The sequence below is a fragment of the Dermacentor variabilis genome, chromosome 5 (assembly GCF_050947875.1).
Source record: "Dermacentor variabilis isolate Ectoservices chromosome 5, ASM5094787v1, whole genome shotgun sequence".
Taxonomy (NCBI): domain Eukaryota; kingdom Metazoa; phylum Arthropoda; class Arachnida; order Ixodida; family Ixodidae; genus Dermacentor; species Dermacentor variabilis.
The window spans coordinates 144878323-144897682 of NC_134572.1; the positions used below are offsets into that span (position 1 = coordinate 144878323).

At 45.5% G+C, this 19360-nt stretch overlaps 2 protein-coding genes across 6 annotated transcripts; both read right to left on the reverse strand.

The window, feature by feature from the left end:
• Nucleotides 1–338: 338 nt before the first annotated feature.
• On the reverse strand, nucleotides 339–5041 carry Mapmodulin (acidic leucine-rich nuclear phosphoprotein 32 mapmodulin). 4 transcript variants are annotated; one of them, XM_075693565.1, is made up of 9 exons: nucleotides 4725–5041; nucleotides 3957–4111; nucleotides 2480–2623; nucleotides 2268–2387; nucleotides 2000–2165; nucleotides 1866–1913; nucleotides 1686–1786; nucleotides 1297–1357; nucleotides 339–1213 (listed from the first exon to the last, which is right to left on the reverse strand). In XM_075693565.1, exons 2-9 carry the CDS (start codon nucleotides 4002–4004, stop codon nucleotides 1149–1151), a joined length of 753 nt encoding a protein of 250 aa, XP_075549680.1. In that variant the 5' UTR covers nucleotides 4005–4111; nucleotides 4725–5041; the 3' UTR covers nucleotides 339–1148. The 4 variants fall into 4 exon arrangements, with proteins under 4 accessions (XP_075549680.1, XP_075549678.1, XP_075549677.1 ...); XM_075693563.1 differs by having other exon boundaries at nucleotides 1650–1786; nucleotides 3957–4063; nucleotides 4725–5036; XM_075693562.1 differs by having other exon boundaries at nucleotides 1650–1786; nucleotides 4725–5036.
• A 766-nt stretch (nucleotides 5042–5807) lies between these two features.
• Nucleotides 5808–17880, reverse strand: Mlc-c (Myosin light chain cytoplasmic). 2 transcript variants are annotated; one of them, XM_075693567.1, is made up of 6 exons: nucleotides 17752–17880; nucleotides 17641–17668; nucleotides 16864–17004; nucleotides 15108–15272; nucleotides 12099–12176; nucleotides 5808–6044 (listed from the first exon to the last, which is right to left on the reverse strand). In XM_075693567.1, exons 1-6 carry the CDS (start codon nucleotides 17827–17829, stop codon nucleotides 6016–6018), a joined length of 519 nt encoding a protein of 172 aa, XP_075549682.1. In that variant the 5' UTR covers nucleotides 17830–17880; the 3' UTR covers nucleotides 5808–6015. The 2 variants fall into 2 exon arrangements, with proteins under 2 accessions (XP_075549682.1, XP_075549683.1); XM_075693568.1 differs by lacking the exons at nucleotides 17641–17668; nucleotides 17752–17880 and adding an exon at nucleotides 17353–17495.
• Nucleotides 17881–19360: the final 1480 nt, after the last annotated feature.

Here is a 19360-nt window from a genome sequence, read left to right on the forward strand (position 1 = left end):
ATTGCCGGAGATTTGTTGGCATTCTCCCACAGCAAGTTTTCGAATTCCACCAGCATTGACATGAAGACAAACGAAACCTGCAAATGGTCTTGGTAGGAGAATGTCATTGCCAAATGAGTGGGTAGAACGATGTACCAGGGGTACAGCAAGAACAGGCCTTCGGGTGTTACCAGTCAGAAGCTGGCAGGTTCGTCCAGTTCAGCACCAGAGCTGTCACTAGTCCTGCCATCAATGCACAGGAAGGATCTTGACGCAGCTGCCCACAAGCATTTTCCAAGGCACATAGCGCTCTGCAGAGAGTGTACGCTCCTTGTTCAGTGACACTGCAAGCGTTGGTGTTTGCCGTTTCAGTAAAAACTTTATTTAACAATTGAACCAAACACTGGACAAAGCCCTTGCTGATAATTTACACTTCCGCAGCACTACTGTGCCGCCGAAGACAGGTAGCAGCAGTGGAAGCGCCTGCACAGCTGCAGATGTGCATGCAAGAGAATATGCACCTGCACAGGCACTTCCCTCGCAGCCAACATGCGACAATAAAAGGCATTTCATTCAATGTTTGAAAGCAAATTGAGAAAAGGGAGGGCCAAGAACACGGATCAAGAAAAAAAAAATTGTGTGGATGATGATGAGGATGCGCCCGTACGGCACCGTCCCTAGAGGCCACCCCCTTTTCTGGGCCAACTTTGGTGTAGCCTTGTGTGTCAAAGTTCACATGCCGCCCCTCACAGGCAAGCAGACGCAGAATGATGGCAGCGCCCCCAAACAGCACACAGCTCTTGGAATGTGCACGGCTGCAAGCGTGACCATTTTTACAGTCGTTGCAAGACGAAATCTGGTTCAGCAGTAACAACCTATACATAGCATATAATAATGCATCTAGTAGGTAACCTTCAAAGGCACCCATCAAGCAAAAGCTTTAAAGGGGAAAAAAAAAAAAAAAACATTGTTCAAGAATGAAATGAATGGGGGGAAAATAAAGCTAGGGACAGGTACCGAAGATGATGCGATTGTGATGTTGCATTTTGTTTCTCTGTCCGCCGCTGTACAAAGTCTACAGGTGACAATGACGAAGACGTTTAAAAAAAAAACTAAAGTAAAGATGCCGGGATGTTCCAATTGGTGTCGAGTGCTTTTCCCGCCCTCCCTCAGTCCTCCCCATCCTCCTCCTCCTCTTCCCGCTTTCGCTTCTGGCCCTTGGGAGACTCGTTCTCTGCAAAACAGCCATCCGCACAATAATCACACCTGCTGCAACAGCCCACTGCAACAGCGAGCACACTCTGGTCGCCAACTCACCATCTCCGTCTTCATCGTCATCTACATCGTATGGGTTGTAGAAGTCTCCTTCACTTTCCTCCTGGAAGACGAAAAAAAAAAAGAAGCACGCACACACACGAGTGTCAGAGCATACTTAGACAACCATTGCACAAAATGTTCTCCAATTTAGCAAGAACTGGGCACCGAATGCAAGCACCAGCTGCTTACAAGTCTGAACACTTGAAACTATATGCACAAAACTATGCAATAAGTCCTTCCCAGAGAGTGCAGAGGTGCCCAGTTCCTACTAGCCAGCACACGTAAATCGATAACAGAGAGCAGGGCTCCTACAAGGCATTCACTTTCTGTCTCCATATATGAATGGTACTAACATCAATGTCGTCTTTTTCTAGGTAATCGAGACCGACCTCTTCCTCCCCATCTTCTCCATCTTCCTCATCGACATCGTCATCCTCCTCGCCATCCTCGTCATCTTCATCATCCACATTCACATCATCTTCGTCATCCTCTGAGGAAAATGTACAAAAAGTCAGCTACAACCAGAAGAGAAAAATTCTAACATCAGAAGAAAACCCTGCACAGCTCACCGTCACTCTCTCCATCCACTTCATTCTCTTCATCATCCTCTTCATTACCTGGGAGTAAGTAAAAGAAGAGGAGGGAAATGAATGCAAATAATTAACATAGGTGCCCCAGCACTACGCATTGAACAGTTTCTCACCATCCTCGTCGTCTGCCTCGGAGTCCTCTGCCTCCTTCTCGTCTCTGTCGTAGCCATCCAGGTACTTGAGGCTTGGGATGAGCTCAAAGACACGGTCCCTGTAGTTCTCAATGCTCGTCACTTCACAGTTGAAAAGATCGAGGTTCTTCAGGTTCTTGAACTCTTTCTACAGAAACCAGAGGCACAGGAAGATTACTTCTCCAAGGCACGCGCAAAACGCTTTCTCGGCAGCACGGTACTCGCGTATATGCACGAAACATACACTCACCAAAGGATCTAAGGTCTCCAGCCCTTTGATTTTGTTCCCGCTCAAATTTAAATGCGTAAGCTTGGGGCTCCCATGCAGGAGGTTGAGGCCGCCCGAGATCCTGTTGTCGCTCAACTCCAACTGCACAGAATGGCAAGAGATAAGGAATCACCCCCACAACCACCTCCCGCCATAGCGCACACCGACGCGGCCGCGCTAGCTAGCCGGCTCACCTTCTTGAGGTTGGGAAGCTTGGGGAATCCTTTGAGACTCGTGAGGCCGACATTGATGAGGCTGAGCGTCTCGAGGTTGACAAACTCCTCTGTCAGGCCGACGATGGCGGTGCTTCTGCAGTTGTCGAGGTTGAGCTCTGATATCTGCGGAGGCGGGAAGAGCGGGAGGGAATGAGATTACATGAGCCGCCGCCGCCGCCGCGATGCCGCTCGCGACGCCACCGGCCGCGGCACGAAACGCCTCGCACGATGCCAGACGCGCATCGGACGTCTTTCGCTGCTCGCTCCGCGAGTACGCCCTGCGCGCACAGTCCACCGACATGGCCGCAGACGAAAATTACGTAGTTTCAACGTAAGCGCGCCATTTCTCCGGCACCGGACACAAAGGGGATCCATATTGAAAAGTGCGCATACATGAACACACACAGAAAAAAAAAAGCGCGAATCGGCGCGATGCCAAACTCGAAAAATAAAAACATACTGCCGCCGCGAACACCACAGCATCCAGCGACAATGATTCGCGCCTGAATAGAAAAGTTTGGACGCATGCACTAGCGAGATACCAAACCACGGAGGCGGGCGAATTAATTGTTAACTTTTTTTTCTAACTTGACTGCGCTGCCAATCCAGCCGAGAGTCAACATGGCGGTCGATCCCCAAGCAACCAAGGCCAGACATGGCCCAGGGCTGACATAAACCGTGAGCAGGGCGTACAGAGCCTCGCAATGACCACCGGGCAACGAGAAACGGCATATGTCGGCATACTGCGAGGCAAAATGTGATCATTTCGAGTTGCCAATCAGCAAACACCGCGAGGCACGCACCTTCGGCCGATAATGGCGGCGTACCGGTGCCGCACAACGTGGTCTAGTACGGTCTACACAAACACTGACGGCGATACTGATAACCGCGGTTGAATAACTGACGCATGCAAACCAGTGCTGCGACAGGGGATGCAAACGAGCAAACGACGACCTTTTCCAAGATGACACTGCGAGGTCCTCTTTTGCTAATAGCGCCATGTTGACATTCAGGAGAAAACCGTCCACGTTATGCATCTGCCGCTAGATCGTCTTACTCGTGCAGTTAGATTACAAGAGGGCCGGAAGAAAGTTCCAAGGGTGAAATTTTATACAGGGCACGCAATTACGTAAGTGGATATACGACACAAAGTACGAATTTTTCAAACATTTTAGGCGGCAAGCTGCCCCCTACGCCATGCAACGATTTTCCTATTTGACGCGCATTCTGTGCAACGGAAACGCGCTACCTATGCCGCGAACAGAAGCGACAAGCCCGAATCATCACAAATTTGTAGAGAACTAGCGGCGACTACACGAACCGCCAATATTGCATCTTTCCCACAGGAAGCACATTTTGCGCTCGCAGCCGCACGAAAAGTGTAATAGTGCAGAAAAAAATTCATCTACGCCCAAGGCGAAGCCATGCCGCAGACAAACTACACGAAAAGATTCACCTGCTCGGGGTTTTTACCCCGCTTCTCCAATTCAATCCTCTTCTCCATTTGCACGACAGCAGCAGAGGCGGATGGCACGCAGCCGACTTGCTCAAACTCTGGGAGCGCTGGAAAGCAGGCGCCAGGCAGCGCGGCAACCTCAATATGGGGTCCTCCTTCAAAGTACATGTACGCCGTAGCAAACTAATTACTATTCATGAGGTCACGTTCAAAACGACCAATCGCAGGCAGCGAACGATCGAGGAAGGACTACGTCACGTGGCTCTCCGGGTCTCCGATTGGTGGAGACGAAAAATAGTATTTTCAGCGTTGTAAGCCACCACACCACACCTCGATTATTTTCGCGCAAACACAATACTCGCTACGCGTGCCTGTGCCAAGTAACAGGCAATTTAAATCAGTACACGACGTTACACGGCGTTTTTCTAACGTTACAAGAAATCAGCTGATCTCCCGCGCGCCTCCGCGATGAGCTATGTAGTGGTTCTTGCGTGCGGTAGGTAAATAGCAACATCACGTCTTAACAAAGCCGAGTTCGTGACAAACACAGCTGCGCACATTTATTGCAGTTTTGAAAAGTGTCATGAATGACCGAAAACCACAACTGCACGTAGTCATCGCAATAAAAGCCGGTGTTGCTAGGATACAACATTAGGCAATTATTCGGTGATCACGTGTTACGTGGTTCGCCATTTGCAAGAGCTGCGAAGCTATCGAAAGAAGGCTTCTAGCTATGTACTTTGTGCGAATAACTTGAAAAACGCTTACCGGTGCCTTTCGCATGTTCTCTAGTTGATATCAGCGCTTGCTTTACACAGAGAGCTCTGGATTAAACGGTCCCCAACGGCGCCATCGCTGATGTTTGTTTGTTACGACAGGCTTGCCTCGCCCGCCGCGCACTAACTAATTTTCGTCTTCGTTTCGTGGCACCTCGACACGTTTCCGACCACACTTTGCTTCAAAAATGTTGCATTCAGTGTCAAGTCCGCGCAAGCCATGTCAGCCACAGTACCGCAAGGGTTTTGCGACATGCCGAACTCAGTACCGCACCAGCAGCGCTAGCTGCCAACGCTCTGCCGCAAAACAGGCATTGCATCGACGAGATATTTGCGTGGCTGCAACGCGGCCGCGCACCGCGCGTTTGCTCAGTCGAGCCGCGTTTCACCAAGGGCGTACAATAGCCAACGCAATGTACTTTTGCGTCAACTTAAACCAGTAGCGCAATGGCTATTGTGTTTTCATTGTACACCTGTAAGACGACTATCGACACAACGAACCGAACACGGAAACACGCATGTGGAGGGCGAACTACTTTCTTGCGCGCATTCTTTTTTTCTGAAGGATTCCAAGCCGCGATGGGCGCGCCCTTGTCAGTCGGGCAGATTCGCACTTCGAAGCTATTAACGCACGGAAACAGTTCGAAATGGGGCTGCATGCCGCTGCGAGTGTAACCATCGTGTTATGCGTTATTTTCGTCGGCGCGAGCTTTGAACAAACGCCTGTCCGAGAAACACGACGGCCGTGCAGCTACCGGCGTGTTCGGCCGTGCATTACGCACCGCTAACAGTGATGTAATGGAATCCCTGACCTTGAAACATTTTCTGTAAGCGTTCGTGCGCATTCATTAACGGCGACTCCACAGTGCTTCGCCGCAGATCAAAATTACAAAGCCAGTTTATCATCGACGCAAAGAATCTGCAGCTCAAGTGTAACAGCTGACTATCCAGTTTCATTAATTTTACTATAACACTTTTTTATTATTATTCAGTCTATCATAGACGCAAAAAGTTACCAGCTCACGTAGAACAGCTGGCTGTCCAGGCTTCATTAATTTTAGTATAACAAAACACGTTTTCTTTATTTGCAGAAATTTTTATTTCCCAGACCATTCATGAAGCATAAATACATAGTCGACAATGCAGTCAATACACTTGCACTGAGTTATGGTCTCCTCTCTGGCAGCACAGAGCACATTCTTTGTGGAATGAAGAGTTGGCCCCACATTTCTTAAACCGCCGACTCTCTACGAGCCAGCTTTGGAGATGCTGCACCGCAGAGTTCAGCCGTTCATCACCATTCTCACGAAGTCTGCAACAAGAAAATGCAAGAAAAAAGTATACACACTTGCACGATATACTGGGTTCTGATCAAAACATACATGTTTAAATCTTGCAGCAGCCCTCAACAAAGGGCTCAACATCTAAGCCCTGAAATATGGACTGCAAAATATACAAATGAACAAGTACATAGGACGCGCACGTTAACACCACACCTGCCACACAAATTTATTTTTTTCGCCTTCAGCAACACCAAGTATGCTCCATTCTTATGGCTTGTACACTGTAAGATAATGATCAAAGAAGAGAGTTAATGGAATAGCAATGAGCATGCATTAATTACAATTAACGATAGTGAGCAGTGCTACTGAAAAATTGAAATTTGTTTTATTATTCAGAAAGTTCTAGATTGCTGTGGAAATAAACGTGTAAGTGAATGTTTTTCTTTTTTAACTCAGTCTCCGAGAAAGCAAATAACACATTAAAGAAACTCTCTTCAACAGTTCCAACTATCAGATGACTACACAGATAAAACTTGCTGGTACTTGCACGAAAATTTCGAATTGGGCAAAGGCAGGCGCACTCTAATACTGCTCCCACAGGAGCCTCTAGGACCCAGTCACCAAACAAGACAAAGGTGCTGGCTAATCCACAGGGGAAAGCAGGAAACTGTGCACCACGCTGGGAGCTGCCAAAAGCAGTTCCAGATGACGGAGGGCAAAGGGAATTCATGACAGTAGCTTGTCTGGCTATTTGGTTAATATTAAATGTCACAAGCAGACATGACAGAAGAAGAGTTGAGCACAGATTGTAACTGACTTGCAGCTATGAGGTTCAGTTTTTGAAATAAAAAATTAGAGGTGCACAAACATTAAGTATTTTGAATATGCATTGGATAGTCTTTATTGGAAAATTCATCGTACAAAATTGCGGAACATTCGCTTTTCTTCCAATATAAGGGAAAAAAATTACTGGTGCCTAAAGGGTGAAGACTAAAGCAGGTGGTCAACGTGCTGGATGGTTCTCCTACAGGAGAGCCACAGCTGATGTGCAGGGGCACCAGTTCCCGAGCGAACACACGAGGTGGATGACTTCTGCCGAATAATTTCCAGCCATCCAGTAAAGGAGCTTCACCTTCACGCAGCCCTTGCATTTGTTGCCTTTAATCAGGCACAGCAATTTATTATTTAGCCAAGCTCACCGCTTTTACAGCTCTAAAGCCATGTGTAGTGCTATAGTAGTGCACCCAAATTGTTTAATGAAACGCAACACTGCATGCATCTGTGTTCTCCTTTTGTTTGATTGATATCAATAACATGCTGCGTGAAATATGAACACCTTTCGGTTACCCTTTTACACAACCCTTGAGGTGGCCAGTCGCGACCGACTATCACGTGTACCAAGCGATGCAGGCATGCCTTTTTCTTTACCATAAAGTCTCCAATGCATGCGTCTCTTTGTTCAGAAACGATAAAATATTCAATCTTTGATTAAATATTGAGAAGTTGATTTTATTGAGTGCTATTCCCATTTGAATTGGAATTTCCTCCACTTTAACAGCCCTGCAGATAATCGGCTACTGGAAATTCCCAATACAATATACTACAACTGTGAATGCACCGAACCCATGAGATGGTGGCCCCCGAGTTGTACGCAGCAACGGCTGCGAGTCGCCATATTGTGGTTAGGCACATGCACGAGGACAGGCCACGAGTTCCTTATTAAGAACAGCCATTCTCCCAAGAAGTCGTCAGAACGTCTTTGTTCCGAGAGAAAGCCACAAGAGAACTAGCACTTATTGTCATGTTGCCAACAGAACTGCTCTTTGACACATGCAAGTTCATTCACATATCAAATAAAACTCTGACATCACTATGTGTTTGACATGTTAGAACATGTAAAACATTTCATTCCTAATTTCAGTGATTTATTGCCAATTATCAAATAGGCCTACCCATTGTTTGCAACATAATAATACTCCTTATTTTGAGTTATTCAATGGTTATTAAATATTTGTACGTTGTACTGTTTACTTTCCTAACATTGTTCACTCTTTCATTTTTAAAGTGAAGCTTTCTCTGCCACTTTCTCGATGTTAAGGGTGGTCACTGCTGAACACTGTCTTGTAGTGAAGATAACAAATTGGGCCACTGTGTATGTGGAACTAGGTATACGCCAATCCTCGGCCAACATACCTACCTGCCAAATGGTATATGTGCCATTATCACACAAGAGTTATAGAAGCCGTAAGTGTATTTAGATATGTGCCATACTTCTCTGTGCCCATATACTTGTGAACATTCTCCTCTTGAAAAGGATCGTAGACAATGCTTTCCTCCTCGTAGCACGGGCAACAAGGCTATCACCCATGATAACACAAGCTTCACATCATTTACATCCTAACATCATGCTGGATTTGCAAACTTCTTTTAAATAATGACGATCTCTCTGTACGCCTTTGCCACCCCCCCCCCCCCACTCTATGGAACGCCAAAAGGCCTCTAGCCTTTTGTAGCCCAACATTTTTGCCTGAAGAAAAACACTTGCATTGTACTTCCAAAAGTACATGAATTTACATGCATTTTGAAAGTACATGTGTAAGTTTCCTTTGTAGCTTCGTGCTACATATGAGTGGATGTCAATTTTTCCTTTCATAAAGCTTTCTCTACCTTGCGGAATTCAGCAGAACTAATTTGCCATATTGTCTTGTGCTTCGAGTTGTCGGTTAATTCACCCTCGCACTGCAATTTGCTAGCCTCCTGGTTAGCTCAGATGGTAGAGTGACTTCACCAGAAAGGCGATGGTCCTGGGTTCGAATCCTGGACCAGAACGAATTTTTCTTAAACTACGAAGCTTTGCTTAAAAAAACCTATGTGGGTTTCCTTCGCAGCTTTGCGCTGCACATGGGCGGATGTCAATATTTCCTTTCATGACTCTTCCTCCACCCTGCGGAATTCCACAGAACTACTGTAAGAAAACGCAATATAGCCTGAACTTTTTTTCAAGAAACTGTGGCAAAAAGTCGATCCCCGTCTTATATAACGTTCATTTCTTGCTGGTTTATACCGGTCTTTTCATTTTTTTAGAATTATAGTTTCGGGGGTCGAACTATATTCCAGATATTATGGTAATTTGCCAAGAGGCCAGAACATCCAAAACTGGTGTTACACCATTGGTTGGCTCCTTAAGAAATACTTAAATGGGCTTCTAGTGTCAAAAGAATGGCTTTTCATCCACACGTTTTTCTTTCAATTGTAAGGTGAACTGTCTCGCATTTTAGACAGCTGGCACTTCATAGATATGATATTACAAAAATTACTGATGCCTGCCTACCTGCCATGGCTAAATGCACAATTTATATTCACAATTTGAATCTCGCATTTTTGAACTATTCACATTCAATATAATATTTTCGCTATTCAAACACCCCTATTGCATGCATGGTCGATTGCAGGCCAGCTAGCATGTTCAATGATCAGATTCACTTTAATGTATTCATTCGCAAAAACTAAATCCTGTCGTGTAAATTCAAGATAACCCATATTTCTACAGTCATCACAGTGAATGCACAACACCCTGCTGTACTTCAGGTTGAAATTGGTGAACATTAAAGGATCTAGTGTTTCATCATAATAGTAAACGGAGTACTTAATTCAAATGGGGCTGTGTAGTATGAACAACATGAATGTAAGGTTTTAAAGAGATCCTTAAAGGAGTACTGACACAAAAATTGCATGCCCCACTGCATTTTTTCTTTCTTTTATTCTATCTTCCATGGCTCCCAATGCCCCCCCCCCCCCCCCATTTTACAGTACAAAACCTCAATTCCTTGAGAGCTCCACAAATAGCCAATTACATCACCTTTTATGCGACCCATTTAAAGGGACACTAAAGAGGCAAATACTAAGTCAAGCTAAAGTTATAGACTCGAAAATTTTTAAGCTGTCAATACTATTGCAAACAGAGCCTTAGTACTAATTGAGAAATTGAGGTATATGCAGGACACAATTAGAGAATCCCTTGGGAAATTCAAGCACTTGTCCGAGGCCAAAGGCAGTCCTCATTTAAATTCTGTTACTATTACTCAACCATTAGTTATAAGTACATTGTATTGCATTACAAGAATCTGCGCCGTCCGCACTTTCGTGTTTCGGTAGTTTCACTATCACGTTGTGCTGCACTAATTTTCCTGGCTCGTGAAACTTGCACAAACTTCAAGTAGCAGAGAATTCCATGTTAATGTGATATTGTGGGATGCCCGAACGGTCCACGCCACTTCACCAAAAACAGCTGCAGCGGCAAATCCACTGCTCTGTCTTGGCTCAGCTTCTCCATGGCTGCCCGTTTCTGCTTTGCACAGAAAACTGTAACACCATCTGCCGGGCACTGTTTTGCTCACTGATGGCAGTAAATGGCGGTGATGGTGTATGCAACATTACCACTCACCGGTTGGGTGGCCGCAGACCTGAATTGCGACAAAGGTATATGGACCCTTCAGGTGCAATTTTCTGTAAACTACTGTATCTACACACATAATGATCGCATTTTTTGTCAGAAAAATTGCCGCAAATTCAGGGGTGCAATCATTACGCAAATTAAATTCCCACGAAAAAAAAAAATTTCATCAGCCATTTGCTGCGGAATGACAACAGGTCAACAAACAGGCGGCTGCAGGTATAACAGTGCGGGACACCAAAACAAAAATGGCGGCTGGCGCAGCAAGCCGAATGTGCCAAATGCAATTTTTTTTTCTTTTCTTGATTACATTACGCGCATTGAAACAGTTTCTTCTGTATCAGTAATGAATAATATCGTTAATATTGACAAGTCTGTAGCAATAACGTAGCCATGTCCACTTTGAGGGGACAGAAACAGAGATGGGTGTGCTTAGCTGCCAGTGACATAGAAACACATGGCAGGTATGCTGCGGAAACTGCGGCATTTGTCTTCACTACTATCCTAATAGGGCATGTTTCCGCTAAGTGTGGGCGAATATCTTAGCCGTGGTACAAGCGTCGGCATATGAATAGGCTATGACTATCATATGCCATGCGAGTGGCATATGACTATCATTGCCACTCGCGATTTGTTGCGTGCCCACGAGTTCAGATGAGAAGAATCGAAAGGCGCCTTTTTTGTTGTTGTTGACCACAACCATTATAAAGCCTACAAATAATAAAGCCAAGGCAAGTTTGGTTGTAGCTTTTTCTTTTTTTCATGGAAGTGTGGAAAATGATGAAAGGAATAAAATGGGGCATCTCCTTAAGAATGTTTGGTGCATGCAGACCGCTTGGTACGTCTTGAAGAGTCGTTCGCGTAGCTTTCGACAGCATTCGACAGATGGTAAGCGCGATCATCATTAGCTAGACTTGGCACACGACATATCGCTACAGCAAGTCCGGGGTGCGATCATTATGCAAGTAAATAAGGTAAGTCTTTTCTTTGCATGAAACAAGCAGTGCGAGGTTTCTAGAATGGTATTTAAACAGTCTACATCGACTTAGTGCCTTTAGTGTCCCTTTAAAACCTGTACCAAGTGCAACACAGCTTCGGACATGAAAACGGTGACTATTCAAGTCGATGAAAGCATAGATGGCAGGCACATTGTATCACAACTCAAGTGCATGCCAATCAGCCCCGCGTGGCGGTTGAAGGTAACCCAACGACCATGTCACGGAAGGCTGCCAAACTGGCATTTACAGTAGCGCACTTTTCTTGTAAATGCTGGGGAACCTGCTCTCCCCTGTTGCACCGCCGAGTGCTGAATGGTCTCTGCTTTCGGCAGCACGGTCACGGTGTGCGGGTACGTGCCAGTGGTGCCAGCTACCACGAGACCACCACGTAAGCTTATGTAGAATGAGAAGCCTCCATTTTCACATCCGAAGCCACACTGCACTTGGTGCACATTTTGAAGTGGTCTAATATAAAAGGTAACCATCATTTGTTGAGCTCTCAAGGAATTGAGGCCCCATAGCACAATTACAAATGGGTTGACAGCTATCCAGCAATGAGGTAAAAATGAGAATATTTTTCTATCGGTAGAAGCTGACAGTTACGCCCCCGACGACAAGTCCATATATTCTACCTTCGTAGTGGACGTTTCCTTGAGAGTCCTCTTGGCCAGCAAGAAGCTGCTCCACTTCGTCGTCAGTCAGCTTTTCACCTGGGTAAAAAAAAAGTATGCGCATTTAAATGTAGATTACCCCCTCTACACAGACCGATGTGATCAGCCATTTCTTCCTGAAGCACGTTGCGTGCTAAGGTGTAAGACTGAGCGAGTTAGTGCAAGTTTATTACGACAGCAGAGCGAAAAGGAAGATGACACAAAGAAAAATAAACATGCAGGACAAGCACTGAACTAGCAACTGACAGTTTATTGCAAACCACAAGGAATAACTACAAAAAGCCTGTCTGCGTGCTCACCCTCATACTACTAGCTTAGGCCAAATCTTTCTAGAAGACTGATTTCACAGTAAAGTGATGGAACCAAAATGCAAAATTTCCGTTTTTTTCTTTAAGTGCAGAGCCTGGATGATTCTACATGCTTTTTGATCCAGAACGAGGCACGCTCTTGACCTTGCGCGGAAGACGAATGCAAAGGGCAGCGCACATATGCAAACTGGAGGGAAACAAAATGCGTGCGGTTGAACCGGCGTGGCACACTGTCTCATTATTTTCTGACATCTCCTTAAACCATCTTTTACTATCTCCCCTGGCACAATATGATTGCACTTCACTGGATGCCACAAATACAAAAGAAAGACCGATTGTGCAAATCCACTGTCTTCCACCATGACTACCAACGTGCAAGCTCTCAAGAAAAAAGCCGATCATGCAAAACGCCTGAAGTTTTCAAGATCCTTCACTCAAGAACTATCTAGAGAAGGAGCACTTCTCTGGTTAACTGAATTTGCATTAAATTTCCAAGCAGTTTACACTTGTGCAATAAATATGGAACCTACACTGAATAAAACCTATAAACCAGGGGTCCATTTGATTCACTCAGCATTGTGAACTAATTCATTGTGGTTCAGGGCCAGTTCCGTGCTCGTGCAGAAATGGCGCCTCCTGCACGAGTCCTGCAGTGCACCCCGCCACAAGTGCAGGGAACACTGTGAGCTCACTCTGAACAAAGCCTGCACCAGGTGAAATAAATGGTGATGTGTGGACAACGCTATGCTGCACCAGTCAGACAGACAGCAAAGTGCAGCACCTCCTTCTCTAGTGAATCAAATGGACCGCAGAATTTTCGGTGCTGGTAAGTGGCAGCCATCTTTCACCGGGGACAGTGGGAACTGGCTGAACGAATGGCTGAGTCAGAACTTGGCCATAACCATAATTACGCAACCACTTAAACAAGATGCAGAAAAAAATGCCAATTCACAATTCTGATTCATTTGGCAGTACTTACTCTATTCTTACACACCACCAACTCAAACGCGCACCCACTTTTTGTGTGCCCAAAGTAGAAAACTAACGTATAAATGACGTTACAGCTCCTAAAGAAGTAGGGATCTAACGCACACCCAAAGTCAGCTTTGTCACAATAAACCGGTATATTGCGGTAAAGCACCGTGCAGGCTAATCCTGTCCCAATTTACTGCAATTAGGCCCAAGTACCTGCCAATAAATAACATTACAGTACAGTACCTGTCACATTTGTGGTAAAGTGGATGTGAAATGCAGCAGAACTCTACTGCAGAACTGTTCTGTTTTCACGCAAGGACATTGTTTCACCAGCATCTTACTTATCGGTGTGACTAGGCTGCATTAACGCTACCCCGCATTAGTGCCCGGTGTATCGCAACAATATGGCAGTATGATCACATGACTCCAATTCCAAATGGATGAATTTGAGGTTGAAACTACCACACCACACCAGCCATACGGATGACAAAATACTTAGTGGACGGTTCACATGCCTATTGAACTTTCTTCAATAGAAGCGCATTCCTTCACTGTCTTCTTTAAAATCTGTATAATTGCGGGTTGATGAATGGACATTTTAATGAGGTGTCTTAAGATAGCTGCACTGTAATGAAAAGTAGGGCAACTCTCTTATGTATAATGATGAGGAGGTTATGTCTTTCAAGTGTTCTCCAGACATGAGCAGGAGTTTCTAAGACAATGTGTGGCAGAAGAGTGGTAAGACTGGCAACGCTGGGAGCAATCTGGCAGTGATGCAAGCACCCCCTTCACATAGTTTGTGCATCAAACACTCACAGACGCTCAACGAAAGTGTCAACCTCGTGCAGTAAACATGCGACCCCAGAGAGCATGACAAGTGAAGTTGCGTTTTTGTACTGCGCTATGAAAATGGAACAGTGAAACTTGGAGCAACAGTGTGCCGCCAAATTTTGTGTCAAACTTGCCGAATGCGCGAGTTTGACCTACGAAAAGTCGCAACACGCTGCTGGGGAACATTCCTTATCGAGAGTGCAAGTTTTGCACAAGCAAACCATTCTTGGAGGACTGCGTAACAGTGGAAGATGGACCTTGCTCAGGGAGACCTTCAACATCGAAAACTGATGAAAATGTGGAAAGAGTGAGGGTTCTTGTGAGGTCAGACCGTTGACTAACATTGATATTGATGAGTAGTGTATTAAATCTGAATTGTTTCACCCTTCATCAAATTTTGACTCAGAATTTGGGCATGAGAAAAGTGTGTGCCAAGTTGGTACCAAAAAACCTCTCTATTAAACAGAAAGACAATGAGAAGAATGTGTGCCTTGACCTTCTCGACCAGATAGAAAATGATCCAGGCTTCTTCAGTCGTGTGATCACTCGTGATGAATCATGGATTTTCGAGTACGATACAGAAACAAAACGTCGCAATCAAGAGTGGCACACTCACACTTGTCAATCAAAGAAAGCTCAAATAAGTAAATAAAAAATCAAGTCGATCCTCATTTGCTTTTTTGACAGTAAGGACGTCAGACCAGACATTTTGGCCACTTGGATGCTCCACCATGACAACGCCCACCAGTATATGTAGTGCAGGAAGAGAGTGAGTTGCATTTGCCTTGTGCTTCGCCAAGTCACATTATGGGCAACGCAGTCTTTACGTGTGACATGCCCAAGTTCTAAGCCTCACCCAAGGTGGTCAATAGGTGCCTGAGCTCAGCTGAGCTGATGTAGCCATTGCCATCTTTGTCAAAATGGCGCAGGCCTTCAATGAAGTCTTCGGCCGTGTCTGTGCTACGGTTCTTGCTGATCGTTTGCAGGATTGGAAGGAACACATCGAAACTGATCCGTTCATCTGCAACAAGAGAAAGAAAGGCAACACAAAAACGTAAGGATAAAGTGCCAGCAGTCAAATGAACACAACGCTAGTTTACGCAATACTAAGGGAAAACATCTCACTGTTTAAAGTTGCACAAAGTTGGCCACTTAAAGTCATGACCTGGTGCAATATTAGCCCTGTCCAAGAAACATTCAGTCAGTCAAGTGTGCAGCATCAAAACATAGGTTGAAAACCTGTGTCTTGCCAACACAACGTCATTTATTTTATTCCTTATTCTTACAGTCTTGTCTATACCAGCCAAACTGGCCGTTGCCTCATTATTACATTAGGATAACACAATAGCTCTCTGAAGGGATTTGCATATTCGCCTTACCGTTTTTTTGCATTATGCATATTCCAACCTATCAGTTCCCTGCCACGAATGTGTCTGCGAGTTGATTTTTGAAGGCACCACGGTATTGTCCGTATATCGAGCTAAGATGTCTAGGGAAGTCATGGAAGCCTTCTAGAGAATAATGGCTCCACCTGCGTCAGCCAGCCATCGCTACCATTGCTCGAGTGTAAAGTACCTTACATTTAGGCTGATGGGACACACAAGTTTAGTTTGTACTAATGATTGCTGTACCTAGTTTAAACCTGCCACTGTCATTGGTTTTTTTTTCTTTTGGCCACTTCTTAACACTGACTGTTTGATTGCAAAACATGTGATGCATTTAGTATACACCTATGTATATAATATTTTTGCACCCATAATTTAGACACCTGTGGTTTACTTGCAAACTGTGGCAAATGAGAAAAACTCATTTGCCTGACTTAAATGAGGGTGCCAGGGAGCATTCAAATGAGTAGTCAGGAGTGGATTAACACGAGTTGTATTTGTTGCTTGTGCTTGAGTTACACCAATGTGAAGGATACAGTTACTGCAAATTACTTTCCAGTGATCTTGGTTGCTCTTGAGATAGATCATGCATATCCAGAGTGTAAGTTGCTGCCCTCTTTGGGTAGCACTTGTCTCATGTCCATCATTTCCTCCCAGCTTTTTTTCTTTTGCCCTTCAAGTTTACTGGTAAGGGTACATTGAACTCTACTGAGGACTCCCGAGAGTATGCAGGCTACCACATGACAATCTGCTGTATGTTATGAACACATGCCCAGCAATGGACTCAGCATGTTTTGGGAGATGCAATGCATCATCACTTGTCAGCCACATACTAATACTGTATTCCCTTCTGCCATGCGCACCTCTGGCTGGTTTGCTTCCTTTAGTGCAATGACATAATGGAACCACTCTACTACCCTGTCAAAGTTTATTAGCTCGACCTGGCACCTCTCCTTCGAACGCATCTTTATCCACTCTCTTAAGGCTGCTTTTCCAGTGCACCTTTTCGTCTCATTAACGACAGTTCATGACGGATGACTCAGAAATGCCAACGCCTATTCTGTTGTTAGGAAATACACACAAGCATCAATTTCTACACAAAAATGCCAGGCCTTAACAAATCTCTATACGGATCTGCCTCATAAGAATGCAATTTGAAAATGCTATGGCCCTTAACACCGCAGCGACCACGTAATTTCCTGTACTTCGCGGAGCGCTACAACTTACCAGGTCTGAGCTGGTGGCAGCACTTCTTCACGTCAGCTTCGGTGGGATTCTGGCCAAGGGCGCGAAGAACATCGCCGAGCTGGGAGATGTTGATCTTGCCATCCCCTCGGTTGTCAAACAGGGAGAAGGCCTCCTGGTAGTCTTCATGCGGCAACGAAAAAAGGGACCACAAGAAAAGTGCTCAAACAGGGCAACTATGCAGACGGCGGCCGCGTCACAATCGGGTTTATGTACTGCCTACAATTTGGAGAATAACGCGTTAACAAGCACAATATGCTGTTTTACGGAGGCAACAACACAAAAGAAACTTCCCGAAACGCTGTTCATAGAAGCCTGCGCAAGTATCCGCTGCTCGACATCCGCTCTGCCAGCTACAGCCGCGGAACAGCGATATCAGTATCTGACATTTGTTAATGAAAAAGTGCAAGTCCTCCGCGACGTTAGTAAGGGCACATTCCACACTTTGAAATGAGTGCGAAACGACATTACCGATTTCAGAGAAGCAGAAGTACTTGCGAAACGAGCGCATCGCAAGTCTTGTGACTGAAAGCCCGAGGATACAATGTCTCTCGATCGCTGTAGCACTCGACTGTTACTTCGCAAAACACTGCCGCACTTCCTAATATGGTATAAACTACAACACAAAGCCACAGACCGCGGGAGGGATAACACCGCAGCTAGCAAGCAGCGGGATGACAAACTGGGTGTGTCAACGGATCGGTATTCCCATTTCACGAGCTTCGCGCTCATAACAGGTTTGTGGGTTAGTACACTTACCACTAATTTGATCGTCCGTGTACCCGGCCTGTAAAGGATGAGAAGTTACATTAACGAGGAAGTATTGGCTGACGAGTTCAGGACACAAAAATAACGGACGGAAACTCTTACCATGATGTACAGCCAGTCAGTCAGCCAGCTAAAATGGCGTTCCCACAGGTCCCTTACCGCATGCGGCAATGATGTCATTTCCGGCCCGGAAGTGCTTGTCTGCTAGGCCGACATTAGTTGCCACACAATGCTCAAAATTTTAGGCAATCAACTAGAAGGGCACCACACTATCATATGGTGACCGGCACACAGAGGGACTGGCAGGAAAAGCGAGGGCAGACTGTATTGCTCGAGGATTAAACGTCCGAGCAACGGCATGGCCTAGCGACGAACTTCCACCTAATTCTCGTGACATCCTCCTACAGCGAAGGCAGGAGCGGAGGCGTTTTGGACATCCTCACTACGATTTAAACAGCCAACAGGAGAGGGACTGGCGTCGTATTCGGACGAATACATACCCCAACTTGCACCACCTACACAGAATACACCCCACGAGGTTCACTGACGAGTGCCCGTGGTGCACATGCAGGTGCACCCACACAAACACATCACATGGGTGTGCCCCAGGAGGCCTCCGCACATGGACAGCCCCATATTACACCAACATCCACTAATGAGGAATAGGCAGTGGGAGGCATGGCTTGCGGACGAGGGTCGGGAGAGCCAATTGGATCTCCTAGACCAAGCCCAGCGAGTCGCTATATTGTGCCAGTGGGGCCCTGGAATAGGGGCCCCAACCATCGTGCCTTATTTTATTTATATTCAGTAAAGTTTTGACTCTCTTACTCACTCACTAGCTGACCACACAGATATATTGCCGTTTCGCCTTTTTCGCTTTAGTTTATGCTACGCTCTCCTGAAAATAGTGATCCAGAGGTTTACATATATTCACTTTCTCCGCCTTTGTTGGGCAAGCACGTTCATATTCATGGCTGGGGGCAGTGCAAGGTACGAAGATGAAGGCAGGGAACGCACATTTAGCTGTGATGAGACCATTGATCATCTTATGTGCCACTGTTCTTGCTTCGATAAACAATGCCAGACTCTCCATGCAGTGTGTCTTGAAATAGACTGGAGAACAGGCCAATTAAGAAACAAAGGTCTTGGGAGCCTGGCCTCACAACTCATCAGCCCAGGAAGCCATTCAAGTTCTTCTGCATTACCTGAAGGCAGTTAATTTACAGACTTGAGTGCCCGACCTTAGATATGCTGTCGCATGTGAAAGTGCGATCAAGACTGGTGTCTTCACGCTTTCACTCCTCCATCCCACTCCCCACATGTAGGATAGCAAACTGAACAAAGTCTAGTTAACCTCCCTGCATTTCCCTTCTCCTTTCTCACTCTCCACACATTTAGCTGCGCAATTCGAATTTCATGAATTAAGTAATCTCATTTTGTGATTGTGGTTGAATGAGGAATGTCTCTGGAGCCAACATTTCGGCGAGTCCACCAGCTGCTTCCCTAACTTGTCTTTATCACTTGTTGACAAACACACATTTTCTTGTTCTGTCTTGCTTGAAATTTCCACATCACCTCACTTTTCTGTGCAGCAACCTTTACAAAATCATTTGACAAGTGCCTTATTCTCTCTATAAATTTACCAATTTCGTTACTGCTCGCTTTAGCAACGTTGGTACAACAGTACCACGTAATGGCAGTAAAATAACAC

What these genes read in the sequence shown, in the direction of transcription:
- Mapmodulin (XM_075693563.1), bottom strand. Translation starts at nt 4,004, where the DNA reads ATGGAGAAGAGGATTGAATTGGAGAAGCGGGGTAAAAACCCCGAGCAG. An exon ending in GGGGTAAAAACCCCGAGCAG is followed by an intron (nt 2,624 to 3,956) that starts GTGAATCTTTTC and finishes CCGCCTCCGCAG; the next exon opens with ATATCAGAGCTCAACCTCGA. An exon ending in TGACGATGAAGACGGAGATG is followed by an intron (nt 1,214 to 1,296) that starts GTGAGTTGGCGA and finishes GCTGTTTTGCAG; the next exon opens with AGAACGAGTCTCCCAAGGGC.
- Mlc-c (XM_075693567.1), bottom strand. Translation starts at nt 17,829, where the DNA reads ATGACATCATTGCCGCATGCGGTAAGGGACCTGTGGGAACGCCATTTT. An exon ending in GCACCTATTGACCACCTTGG is followed by an intron (nt 12,177 to 15,107) that starts GTGAGGCTTAGA and finishes TTTTTTACCCAG; the next exon opens with GTGAAAAGCTGACTGACGAC. An exon ending in AGGAAACGTCCACTACGAAG is followed by an intron (nt 6,045 to 12,098) that starts GTAGAATATATG and finishes TTCTTGTTGCAG; the next exon opens with ACTTCGTGAGAATGGTGATG.